The sequence below is a fragment of the Trachemys scripta genome, chromosome 5 (assembly GCF_013100865.1).
Source record: "Trachemys scripta elegans isolate TJP31775 chromosome 5, CAS_Tse_1.0, whole genome shotgun sequence".
In the NCBI taxonomy this organism is placed as follows: domain Eukaryota; kingdom Metazoa; phylum Chordata; order Testudines; family Emydidae; genus Trachemys; species Trachemys scripta.
In genome coordinates, this window is record NC_048302.1 from 27,446,791 (window position 1) to 27,460,908 (window position 14,118).

At 39.2% G+C, this 14,118-nt stretch overlaps 1 protein-coding gene across 3 annotated transcripts in view; it reads right to left on the reverse strand.

Annotated features, from left to right (window-relative positions):
- Positions 1 to 14,118, reverse strand: part of PPP3CA (protein phosphatase 3 catalytic subunit alpha) — a 306,754-nt gene that overhangs the window by 292,018 nt on the left and 618 nt on the right. Inside the window, exon 2 of one of the 3 annotated variants that reach the window (XM_034770988.1) lies at positions 10,584 to 10,632. The exons of the other annotated variants lie outside the window; for them this stretch is intronic. Within the exon in view, the coding sequence (XP_034626879.1) occupies positions 10,584 to 10,605 (22 nt within the window). The 5' untranslated portion in view covers positions 10,606 to 10,632. The remainder of the gene's footprint in view (positions 1 to 10,583; positions 10,633 to 14,118) is intronic. 3 annotated transcript variants of the gene reach the window in all.

A 14,118-nucleotide genomic window follows, 5' to 3' on the forward strand; every position in this document is an offset into this window, starting at 1 on the left:
AAAATTCCCCTGCTGAGAGCTTTAAACTTACAAACTTTCTGTAGACGCTGGGCTGGATTATTCTTGTTCAATAACTTGTGCTGCTGAGACTTCTCCATGTTCAAAAGAACCATAGAAGGAACTTAGCTACCATCGGCCAGAGTTAAAATTCTCTCACTTTAACCTAACCTCTAAAATGAAGGCAGGTTTGCGCCACCTCCAGGAATGCATAAATGTATTTCAACATGGACCCAAAGGAATCCTTGCTTGGTCAGGTTAGCAGGCATTTTTTCTCCTTTATGAAAAATTAATTCATTAAGATGTACTGTGGTGAGCAGAGATCTTTAAAGATTGTATTGTTTAAGTGCCTGAAGATAAGCTGAGGATAACATTTATAGATAATCGGAATACAATTTAAGGTAGCTAGAAGGGGCCTATGTATCCAGCAGCCCCCATCGATTTCCTTTGTGAGCTTTTCTTCATACAATCAATCAGATTCAAGCTCCCCACCCTTGAACACTGTCCCTTTTCCCCATGCTTTTCCACATTGTCTCTCCCATAGTCATTCTCTCAGTATTGGCTTCACACCTTACTTTAAACTGATCCATATGCTTGTAACTTTCCCTTGGTACTTGTCCAAGAAGCCCTCCCTCTTTCTTTCTTAAAGCCCCCTTCTTCCATTAATCATTTCTACAGTGCTCTCCTCATCACTAATGCTCTCCAACTGTTATACTGTGCCTTTTCTGTCTTAAATTGCAAGATCTTTGGGGGCAGGTAATATGCCTTGCTCGATGTGCTATATAAGTTTATGGGGCTACAGATGTGGTTTTTAACATTAAAATTTTCTTCGTGTATGAAATCCAATGTATCAGATAACAGCTGGGAGTTACACGTATGAGGAGAGTTTACACGTTTAAGGCAACCTGACTGCAGTTAATAATTATAAATTCTCAGTTCTAAAATGGACAGTACATAGAAGAACTACATACAAAAATAACAGCTAAATCAAATCAAACTAAAAGAGCAAGTTTCCTCAAGTTAAAAAATTGGTTTAGATTACATTTCTCAGAAATGTTGAGAGAAGAACGTGCTCCATTTTCTACAAGAAGGGGAAATATTTCACACACACACAGAGGCAAGTCTTATTTGTATTTAAGGAGCATCCAAAGCCCCAATCAGCATCAGAAATACACCGGATGTGCTATTGTAACACCGACAGACCCCAGTCATCAGCAGGCAGGATCGAACCTGGGACCTCAGTGCATGAGCCTCTACCACCTGAGCCAAAAGCCAACTGTCTCTTTGCTAAGGCTGTAGAGAAGACTCTTTTTAACTCTCTCTAAGGCCTTGTCTACACTGGGGATGGGAAATCAATCTAAGTTATGCAACTTCAGCTATGTGAATAACGTAGCTGAAGTCAACATACTTAGATCTATTTATCGCGGTGTCTTCACTGCGGTAGATCGACTGCTGATGCTCCCCCGTTGACTCCGCCTACGCTTCTCACTCCGGTGGAGTACCAAGTCGAGGGGAGAGCGCTCGGCAGTCAATTTATCGCATCTTCACTAGATGCCATAAATCAATTTCCGCTGGCTCAATCACTCTGGAGGTAAGTGTAGACATGCCCTGAGTGATCTCTGTGCCACTCGATGGGGCAGAACACCACACCCAGAAGGTGTATGCATTACTCTATATAAACACAAGATATTTACAATCTAATTTAAAGCAAGATACACAAGTGGGGAACAAATGATAGACAGTAAGGAAGAAGAACAAAGATGGCAATCATAAAATTATGCAATTCGGGCCTGATTCAAAGTTTACTCAAGTCAATGGAAAGACTTCTTTTGACTTCAATGAACTTTGGATCAGGCTCTTAAAGAGGAAAATTTTCAAAGAAAAGTGCCAAATGGCACCTAACTGCCAGTGAAATCCAAAGGGACTTAGGCACCTTTGACCTTCACTGGCAATTTAATGCCTAAGTCCTTTGGCACATAAGTCCCTTTGACTTTCAATAGACAAATTGCCACCTGTGCCCTAGAAAGTCTCCAAAGAGTCTAACAAAATGCAAGGCTATTCGTGTATCAGTGCCCTGAATTTAAGAGAGCAGGGAAGAAACACTAAGGATGAAAGTTACTATATAGCATAACATTGTTCCCATTTGCTATCATTAACTATGGCTGCACATGTCACTGTAGTTAATGGCCAGCTGCGGTATTTCAGGTGTTCTAATACAGTACGACCATTGTAATTTACATCAGACTGAAACTTAGAGAGAGACGAGGTGGGTGAAGTAACATCTTGTATTGAGCAATTTCTGTTGGTGGCAGCAACAAGCTTTCAAGCTTACACAGGTCTGGGAAATGTACTTAGTGTCACAGCTAAATACAAGGAGGAACAGACTGTTTAGCATAAGTAGTTATCATGTATTTCCAGGGACCATTCAATGTGAAGTGGCTTGTAAACAGCTCTCCAGTGATGGGGGGGGAGGAGGGGAAAAAAAGCTGGAAGGAGGGTTTAAGTGGGTTATAGATTGTTGTAATAAGTCATAAGTCCAGCGTCTCTATTCAGACCATGATTTTTAGTATCTAGCAAAGTTGTTAAATTTGCTGTGACACTCCGAGTACATTTCCTTGACCTGAAGAAGAGCGCTGTGTATGCTCAAAGGCTTGAGTCTCCCACCAACAGATGTTGGTCCAATAAAATATATTACCTCATCCACCTGATCGCTCTAATACCACCCTGGGATCAACATGGAGACAACAACACTGCATACATCAGACAAACTTGGCAAAAATTATAGAAAAATGGTGTGAAATGAATCAAGCTGTTTTTAGAGGATAGTTTCAGATTCGAGTTCTTTTTGTTACCCTCATCCCCTAAAAAGTGATGGTAACTGAAATGTTGCAGGCATTTGGTCATTAGGATGGGATATTACAATTGCCACGTTGAAATAAGAACAGCCAAGACAGTCCAAGTTTGTTATTGAAAAGCATCTGACAGTGATATCGCAACATCACAAACTAAGGTGGCTGACGAAGCAGCTTTTCATTTGAAGACAGCAAGAGCATTTCCTCAACCACACCCAAGCTTTATAAATGTCCTCTAGATAGTACCAGATGTGTCATACCTTAGATTTCTCAAGAAGATACAGGGGAGGGGCGGGGGAGAGAATATTGAAGGGGGCAGATGCCAGCAGGAGCCACACATACAGATGTTTAAACAGAGGGTTTGAGAGTGATCCAGTATGGCCCACCTTCTCTTCTGCTGAGACACTGTTTGACATCTAGACAGAAAGCTGTGAAGGAAAAGTAAAGGTGTCCATAAGGACTCACCCTGGAACCTAGAATTTACTGCCCAAGATCAGCTCTTGCTGTTTCTAGAATAAAATGCCCCAGTACAGCTCACCTCTGCCACCCATGCAGCAGTGCAGAGAGTTGACAGAAGCCACCAACACATAGGCACACTTTGAGAGAACTCATAGTAACAACAATCAAACTGAAAGGTTGGGAGAAGAAAAAGAGAAGTAGAGTCTCAAAAAAAACTATAACTCAAAACCAGGAAATCTTTATGGGAACTACATTCACATATATTTTATAGGGCTAAGAAAGCCACTGAAGACTGCAAAATCAGAGGGGGCACTGAAGAGACGGTATGAATGAGAACCCATACCTTAACAGTTTTGCAATACGTTCTATAATCAATGCGTTTGAGCTGGATGTAGAATGGAAACACATCTCAGACTCTCCCGTACATTTTAGAGATTACATGGGTTTCCAACCAGGGGCATAATGCACTCTCTCAAAATAAATAAAAGCACTCCTTATATCTGTACCAAAAAGCTGTAAAGGAAAAGAGGGTAGAAGATTCTACAATTGTCAAGCACCCGCAGTGTGATTGGCTGCTTGAATGTTCATGCTTTGAAATGCCCATTATTTTGGAAGGAAATCCTTTCTAGTCTGGATAAATGATCCTAAGACAGGAAATAAACTCAAAAGCTTCAAAATAAAAAAGCCAAATATGAAAATCATATGCAGAATTCCTAACAAGATAGCTCAGGATTCTGATAACTAAATAAACTGAACAATACTTTGTGTGAACCTGAAGGTCTAGCTGCAATATCACAATCTATTTTTGTCAGCACATGCTATTTTCATTATTCTGATCAGAAATTCAAAGTATGTTTCAATTTCATGGCAATACTGCATAGACTGTTTTTAGAGTCAGAGTCAAGTATTTATGCATCACTTGTTCCATTACCAATTTATGTATTAAATAGTCATAATGATTTCTTCAGTGAAGAGTACGGCCCACACCATCTGTAGATTTTGGATTTTTATCTCACCTTGTGCGTAGCAGAACTCACGAAAGAAACCAAAATACAACATGTTTGTTCACAATTCAGCCAATTCAAGGCAAGTACTCCTGTATTTTGATCTATACAAGTAATGAGCTGCTATAAACTGCCTAAGCTGCATCTCACTAAATGATGGATGGGGAAATTAATAAGATATAATGTAGATTTTTAAGACTGACATGTCATATTATCCCAATAATGGTTTGAATGATCCAATATTTTATATTAATACTGCACTTTTCATTTAGACAACTCTATACTGCATCAGATTTTTTGTTCTATTAGTCTAGATATGCCCTTTTGTATTATTCTGCCTCTTAAAATATAAAAGATATTGGGAAAAAGAGCTGCTACTTCATCAAAACAAATCATTAATATTCCTTTTACCATAATTCCTCCGCCCAACCCTCTCAGGCTACTATACAATATGTTCTTGACCAAGGATGCTTTTAGAAGTGCAAGAAGCAAGACTTGAAAAATCCACTGATCTGTGGGGATCAAGAAACTTTCCTGGGTGAATATCATCCATTTCTGCAGAATATAAGCATCCTTTCCCCCTCCCAATTAAAGGATATCCTTTTTTGTTGCACAGGTAAACTTCCCAACATGAGCCGAGTGTAAACCAAGGCAGTGTGGTCTTCTGAAGTATGCAGAAAGTCAGCTCCAGTGTCTAGGCTGCTGCTCAGCGCTTTTCCAAGCTGCGAAAACTGACAAGCACGCTGAGCGTTTTCAGAGCTGCCACTGAGCATCTTGCAAGCAACAATGAAACCACAAGAGTCAAGTCAGCTTTACTCTATTAGATCCTGGGAAAAACTATGGACACCAGCAGAAGTAGGCACCAGAGATGGTCATTAGGAGTGGAAGATGCAAAAAAAAAAAAAAAAAAAAAGAGAGGCTGCAGGAAAAGGTAGCAGACATGCACACCCAAACGAGCAGTACCCTCACAGTAGTCAGGAGGCTTTGGGATTAGATGGATTTGTATGTGGGGGTTGGACAGAACACAGAAATAGTGTACTTGTCTCTTCTAGCAGCTACCTGAGGTTGAAGGCTTTAATGAGATTAGAGACCTACTAGCCAGTGGTAACAAAATGAACAGAACCCTGAATAAGGTCCACAGACAAAACCCGGCAGGTGTTCCCCATTTCACAGCCGGGGGGTAGGGTGGGAAGAAAGGGCTTAGCTTCTCACCTGACCATCATCCTTGGATCTTCGTCTAGTCCGTTGGCTATTAGTTATCTGGCATTTTCCAAACCACACATATGACTGTGTGCATGGATGGGGGAGACTGACAATTATTACTTTACAGAACATAGAAGTGTGCTAAGCGCTTCACAGAAGAAACAAAACATACCAGACGCCTGAGCCCTGCCCCAAGAAACCTACAATCTAATCATCCAATCCTGCAAACGTGCACAGGCATAAAACTTTAAGCATGGGAGTAGCCCCACTGACTTCAATGAGACTACTTGTGCTTAAAGGGAAGCACATGTAGAAGTATTTACAAAACTGAGGAGCATATATGTCTATAGCGTTAGCAGAGAAGGAGAGAAGTGGAAAGGAAAAGAACACAATGTAGGGACAGAAAGAATGAATAGGGGAGGGAAGAAGAGTGAGAAGCAAACTGAAAACAAAGGAGGTTGTGACTAAGTACAGCATACAATGGCTTTATTTTTTAAATTGCAGAGGGCGTTGCTGCACAAGTTCCTTCACCCTAGCTAGCAGGGGTATTCCTTAGGCCACGAAGCATCAGGCAAATTTTTTTCAAGCTTTGGTAAAATGCTTTGTACTGTATAGGAATCTAATATTTCAGTTCCCAAAACCCACGTATGCTCAAGGCAGAGTTGACATCTTATCCTAAAAAAAAAAAAAAAGAAAAAAAAAAACCCTCACGTAAACTATCAGAAATATGATTTGTGTGTCTGTCTTTTGGAATTTTTGCCCCAGGGTCCACAGATAAATTGTGTTATTCTGAACTCATGTTGGCACCCTGGTTAAATCTTAAATAAATAAGAGTCACGTTCTCTTCATACAGCAGTGTTGCTATGCCAACGTTAACATGCCTAACCTTGCCTATAAAAATAGATCTAGTCAATTTCAAAATGCATGCAAATTACTGTGTCAAAGAGGTACTACTCTAGAGGTGTTATTCCAACAGTATCAACTTTTTGGTGGAGGAGTAAGCAGAGAAAAAAAAAAAAAAGAGCAGTAGCATAGGTTTTTAGCAATTAGAAGTAATATTCACAATCAAAGCGTTCTTCTGCTCCCTCCGTTTCTCCACACACGATGTTCTACCTCTGCAGCACAGTAAGTGAAGAGAAAGAAAGTAAAAGAAACAGAGCTTTGTACTTCCCGTTAATACATGTTTGATCCACAATCTGAACAGCTGGTTATTCAATGCAAGACAGATATTCATGTGAGTAATTTTACTCACATACTTAATTATTTGCAGGGGTGGGGCCATACATTATATAATGATTACATAATTGACTAACAGGCCATCAATGATCTTTTACGGGGAAAAGCAAGGGAGGTATTGACTCATCAGAAGAGGAAATGGTTGTAAGTGTTCAACTTAAGAACTGATGTGATGCACAGTAACATCTTAAATTCAACTCCTGTAACCACATAAAAAGTGTGCATTCTCAGATTCTTTTATCTGAACTCTCCTTGAAGTGGGTTTCTCTTTAGAAAGTTGTGGCTTCCTTTATAAATTTTAAAAGTGTTCAATAATATTTGTATAAATATCCCCTAAAATATTTTTTTATAAATAAATAATGCAGAAAATGTGTCTCCCACACTTCTTCACAGGTACCAGAAGGAAATATAACCCTTAACATGAGATGTTACTTCAATTTGCCTGAGCATTCTTGACGGAACTAGCATTGATATTTAAATGCAGAACCAAACCCAGATTTTAGGCCTTCTTTTGTATTTTTTAAAAATAGAAAAAGTGACTACACAGAAACTTGTTATAAAAGGGCACTTTTTAATTTTAAAGCCACACTGGAGAACTAAAAAATAAAGCAGTTCAGTACAAACTACAACCACTTACTTATTAACAATGGCTGAACTGAATTTTCCAACTGGTATTTCTAAAGGTTTTTGAACAATAGGGGCCTGCTTAAACTTCTGAAACTTGTGGGAGTGACCGAAATACTGTGAATCCAAGATACCCAGTGAAGGATAATCTCACTATTCCTATGCTCTCTTTCTGTTGCATGGCACATATTGGAGAACAAGACGGGAAAAGTGTCTACTTGCACCAAGAGAGAAACATGCAACAAAAATAATTATGGCCTGATTTGGGGTGGAGAAGAAGAAATAGAGAAGAAAGTTAGAAGTAGCTGCTCTATTCTATGCAACATTCTCCAATGGAAAGTGGCATAAGTTACAATTTGCTGCTTACATTAATGTTGATAACACTAAGCATTAACTCCCCTTTCACTGTTCCTAACACCGAAAGCATGCACCCTCTGATGTCTGGAACCAAGCACAGAATAGGAGAGAGTGTGGGTCATCATAGAGTTATAAATTGTGCAGAAAACTTTCTATCTATAGTTTGACCAAGACTTTCCCCAAAAAAATCTTTGGCCTCCAGGCATTCACAAAGCTGCCGGACAGTTCTTCACCATCCATCACAGATCTCTCCAGACAGCAAAGTTCTAATTAAGATCAGATGTGTTTCCCTTCACTGTGTTTGCACAAGAGAAGGTCTTATATGGTAGACGTGAAAAGTTTATTCAATTAATTGATTTTATTTACAAAAATGATAGTATTCATGGCTGAACAAAGGTTAAGCAAATTAATGACTAGCTAAGTGAAACATTACTGCACAAATACATATCCTGCTAGAATTTTGTTTTGATTTAACTTGTTCAGCTTACTGTTTCAATATTTTAGATATCTAAATATTAGTATAATAAAAATAAATACTAGTTGCATATAGTATGTACACACAGTGCAAGTTCTACACATAATGGATCAGTTTTACACACACCCCAGTATTCCACGGATGGAATTCACTGAGTTAATCCTGTTTTAGACAAGTGTGGGACCACAATCAGGCCAAATACATATAAGAACAGAAGTGAGCCAAGATATTTTCTTTGACTAACTGTAGTGCAGGGACTATGCAAGTATGCAGTTGTCATTCTTTCCTCAACTGTAGTTTACATGGCCTGTTTTACTGAGTGAGGACAGATGGGTCAAGATTCTTTGTTCTTTTGAAGAATGCAATGGGATCTTTAATTTCCCACTAAAAAGTTACCAAAACAGAGGCACCGGGCATGTTTAATGACTTATATGAAGTTTAAGGAATGGATCACAAGCAGACAATCCCAAATGACAGCAGTGGTACAGTTTTCCATACGGCTGAATGCAGATTGTCTCCTGCATCTCTTCACTCCAAACCTGACCCCACACTTTCCGTACAGAAAGTGCAATCCTTTATTACATGGAAGTGTACTATGACAATATTAAGGAGGAAACATAAAAAGCATTCAGCATTAATATCACATCAGCCACCAAGTGACTCCCTCCACTCTCCTTGTTTGTGTGTCTACTGTTTGTAAGACCCTTTTCAGGGAAAAGAAGCATTTTAAGTATCTAATCTCCCTTCATTCAGGTCTCTTAACAAGATTAATTCTTAATGTACATTTGCTAATTCTCCAGTTTGGAGCATCACTCCATTCACACCAAAGAAGCATCCAACAAGACATACATGAAGCTGTGGAAAGGGTGGAAAGTCTTATTTTTATTTTTAAAAAAGGTTTAGTTGGTTTAAAAAAAAATTGAAAACAAAACCTAAAAAATATCCTGGTGTCCGCTCCAAACAGCAAGAAGTATCAGTGCTTGAAGACTTACATTTGCTTCATCAAAGGGGAACAGTTCTGCAATACACCTGGGAGTGCTCTGGATTCCAGTTTGAGGCACTGCCCTACAAAAAGGGCATACATTTTTCTAAGTACTGAGGTTTAGAGTTTCCACTGAGCCTTATCCTCTTGCTCATAGCAATACGTACCAGTCACCACTACACACGAATATGAACCTAAAAATGAAGACTAGCCACAAAATGTACTGATCTGATGAACACATGCTAGTGTAACTATACAAGCTACTTTATTTGTTAGGTATTGAGGGATAAAATATCAAAGAGATTATATTTATAGTCAGTGCCACACCAAAACACAAATAAATCTATCCATATATTTTACACACACAAGCATTTCAGGAGACTGTAATGTAACATAGAAGAGACTGGTAATGTGATATAGAGCCTTTCCCTTCTAGGTCACTGGTTCAAATCTTGCCAAGGTCAGTAGTGATCAAAAGGTGTTGCCATCAGACAGCTGTTCTGTGACCTTTGTGGAATGAGTTAGCACTCTCGGCCCACCTTAAAAGCCAGTGCCAAACCTAGCACATTGATACCCTCACTGGCAAATTTCAGAGACTTCAACTGGTAAACTAGTGTGGATAATTAGCCACCTTTTCATCCCAAGGGGAGGGCTAGAAGCTCATAAGCAGAGTGACATGGAGAAGCTTACCCTCTCAGCATCTGTGTCATACCTTTCTATGGGGACATGAAGGACTTCAACCTACAGGGTTTTCAAGCCAGCACCTTTCAGCAACACTGAGGTTTTAAGGGCCTCAATCCTGCAAACACTCAGGCTCGTGCACAGTTTTAGGCATATGAGTAATCCCACTGAACTAATATGTGTGTTTGCAGAACAATACATTTTAAAATAGTATTTTCACATGTTAATACCAACAGTCTAAAGCTGACTTGTCTAGGTTACAGTTGCAAGAAGTTCTCAACCCTCTTTGCATCATAATGATTAAGGAGAAAGAAGTGGAATAATAATTGCTTGACCGAAGTATAATAGTATCCTTTACACTGCCATGCAGGATACTCTTTCCCTACCATTCCCAAGAATACACTTTTGTAAACTCTTACAAAAGTCAATTTGCTTTTGAAAATTTGCCATTTTAACACATGGGTTTGAATTACTTCTTCATATTGCTCACTATACAGTAATTTCAGACATGTGAGTATTAAGATTTCATTCAATAAGCTGTCAGGTGCCATTGTGAACAAATGACATAATGCAGGTAGGAGAAAGCCAAGATCTCACAAGGCATTCAGTAACACCTAACTGTACTGTGACAAAAAGAGGACATTTTACTTTGAGTTAAATCAATTTGATAGTCTAGAAAATTCCATGCGAGTGGCAGGGTATGAAATACTTACTTGCACTTAAGTCATTTCTCATCTTTAGAGTCACTCTCTTTAGCAGTATCTTTAGAAAAAAACAAAAAACAAAAAACCACCCAACAGGTGTCAGCAATATATCAATCTGTTTAAAGCTGCTAGAATTCTCATCCCCTCAAACCCACCACTAACTGTTATGTAGTAGTACCTACCTAAGGTTCACACAGAGCTTGGAGATCTTGATAAAACAAGACATCTCCTGTCACGTGTTGACTAATTGTGATCTTTCAAAACTAAACTTATAACTTTGCAGTAGGTAAATTATCAGATCCTGACTGGTAGAGCCACTGCTTCTTGTGCAGTCAGAAGAATTAATCAAATCTAAAGCCTACATACATGACCAAAAAATGCTTCTCCCCCAAATAAGGTTCTATTTTACAATTTATTTATTTATGAATCTTTTTTAAAAAACCTCTCCGTTTACACTGGTTATATCTGAATATGGCCCAGAGGATTCAAATAATTATGCATTTTTCTTTGTTACAATTTAAGGCTCACTGATTATCTCCATATGCGTTTTAATGTTGGATTTCTTATTAATTTTACCATTGCAAGGCTATTCAGCTTTTCCTCTCAAGAAGATATAGATAATGACCTATGAAAAAGAAATACTATAGCTCTGACTAATGTAATACCGGACCTGGGATTCTACAGCACTAAATTAAGTTAAGAATCCCATTTGTTTTGTTATTACAAGTGAAAAAAGCTACATTATGATCTTTCTTCATTTATGCTTCTAAACAATAAAAAAGCAGTTCAGTGAATGCAATTTAAAATGAATATGATACAGTATAAAAGTAATCCTATTAAGAGTTCACTGTGCATTACTCACTCCAGGTTCTGTATTTAAGCATTTAACCGGATTTTGGTGTTTAATAAAAGAACGAACCAGTTAAATGAATCCAAATATTAACTACAAAATGTTGACGAACAACAACTATCAGGCCAAATGAATGAATAAATCTTCTAAGCATGATTTAGGTCAATTTCTGTTCCTTCCTTCAATTCCTCTTAATGAATACTTCATAAAAGGAATAAAATCTTAAATGTTTGGTGGACTGAATGTTCACAAAATCCACACACACAATCCACACACACAAAAATGTAAGAAATCCCAACTATCTGTGCTGTCAAATATCTTAGAAATAGTGTTTCTGGGAAGTTTGGAGCCTATATACATATTAACACAAAATGAAGTGTAACAATGTGAAGAGTGATTTAAGGTTAAGAGTCATAAGGAGACTAAAACCTCAGACTAATGTGTAAAAAAAAACAAAAACAAAAAAACCCACCACCCTAGACTTATTATAGTACCTTTAAAGACAAAAGTAAGAGTCTATTATTAAATGCAGGAGTAGCAATTTTATTTATCGGCATTCAGAAAAGCAAAGATGATTTTGTTTTAAATAAAAAGATAATAAGTCAAATCCTGCATCTGTTCTTACTCATGCAGAATATCCACTGAATTTAAGTTTTCCCTGAGTAAAGTCCATAGAATTTGGTCCTACCTTTACACAGAGTCAAACACAAAATTTAAGAAGAAATCTTCATTCAACCCCCAATTACTAGTGTACTCCAGACATTATGCAAAATATTTGTAATGTACGTAATGTCTCTAATTGAAGGGTATCAGAAAAGTCTACTCATATATTACAAACTTTTAAATCCTTGCTCTTTTACTGTGATGTCACAGGACCATGATTCAATGTAATATTGCTTAAGTCATGCAACAAATATTTCTTATTTCACAAGATAAAGGCAAACTCCATTTTTTTAAAACTCTGTTACTATAGTGCATACAACCAAGTTTCTTTAAAAAAAACAAACCCTCAGATATGAAACAAACAATTAGAAAAAACAGAAAATTAAATGATTTAAATGATGTGAATCTCTCAATAAGATTTGCATTGGGTTTTGGTTGATGCTCAAGTAAACATATACAATTGTGCATGCTACAAAGCCAATTTTTTCTAAGTTTCTTGGATTCTGGAAGCATTCAGAGCCCATTTGGAGTTTGTATTTCACCAAAAAATCTGGAGATGAATACAGGTTTATAGCCTATGATGGATACACTGTATTACACCTAAGTACGTATATAGAAATACGCACATTGTACATGTATTAAATCATAAACATTTGTTCCATAAAGAAATAAACATTCTTTTATTGCTGTGCACCTTGTTTGTGTGGCTAATGAAAACTCTCAGATGTTTTTCAACAAATGAGTGGCTCAGGAGCATTCAAGCTCATAGAACATGTATGTATGTTTTTACAATGGAGCGAAGTCATCAAGATTATACTCATTTGTGGGGAACAACACCCACACGCAGATATGTGCACACACATGCAAAGATACAAGGGCACACAGTGTCTCTGTTGGATAACTTCACATTCAACCAGGCCAAATCATAAACAATAACCATGATGGGGGAAGTGGCTTGGATTGCCTTCTACTGTGCTTAATGTTCAGCATGTATTATGCGGCTTGCACATGCATTTTCATCTCCTAGAGAGGATGATCCTGGATAAATATTCCACATTCTAGAGTCACATCCCCCTCCCTAAATGAAATTCATTTGGCTACTGGACTACATGGCATCGCCCAGAGAAAAAAACTTCCCACTGCTGCTGCATAGGCTCTTCCTCCCCATACCAGCACTGGTGGCTGGGTGGATAGGCTAGGTGTGTACTGTGTACACAGAGACAGAGAGATCGGCGGATCCTCCTTCGCTAGGATGGAGAAATAGACCATAAAGGACCGCAAGCAAGAGCCCTCGCCCGAACAGAGATCTCTGTGAATCAACCGCTGGCTCCAGGTGTCACCCACATCAAGCCGCACGTTTGAGAGAGGGAAGGGAGAGGAGAGATGTCAGCGACGCGAGGAAGGAGGGGGGAGAAGGGGAGCCCAGGCTGTCAGGATCGGGGGATTTACGGGCATATTCATGCATGCGGGGAGCTGAAATGCAGTGACAAGATCTGCCTACAGACAGCGGAGCCTGCGTGCGAACCCGGCCACCCAACCCAAAGGGGTTCGGATCAGGCCGGGGAGGGGGAAATGCCAGAAGAAGTAGCCAGAGGAGAGGAGGGATCCAGGCTCTTGTGCTTCTCTCCCTCCCCTCCCTTCTGCCTGAGACACTCCAGCAACTAAGGAAGCTGGGGCTCCCTCTCTCTCTCGCGAGCCCTGTGCAATCACTTGAAGGCAGAGAGGGGGAGGCAGGGGGGGGGGGGGAAATGCTGCAATGTAGCTCTAGGCAGAGAGATCTCCCGAGTAAACCCAAACCCGAGTCAATAGTGCAAGATACCAATCAAATTACCACCCCCAGACACAATCCTGACCAACAGCCACCACTTCCTATATCTCTCACAGCAGCTACTCCCTATTCACTCCCCCATCACCGCCTCCTCCACCCCCCTCCAAACACGTCTCGTCCATTTAGCAACTGCAGCCACAGTAAATAAGCAGACCCCGTTCCTTGGACTGGGGAGAGACGTACAGTATCTTGGAGGACGGTGG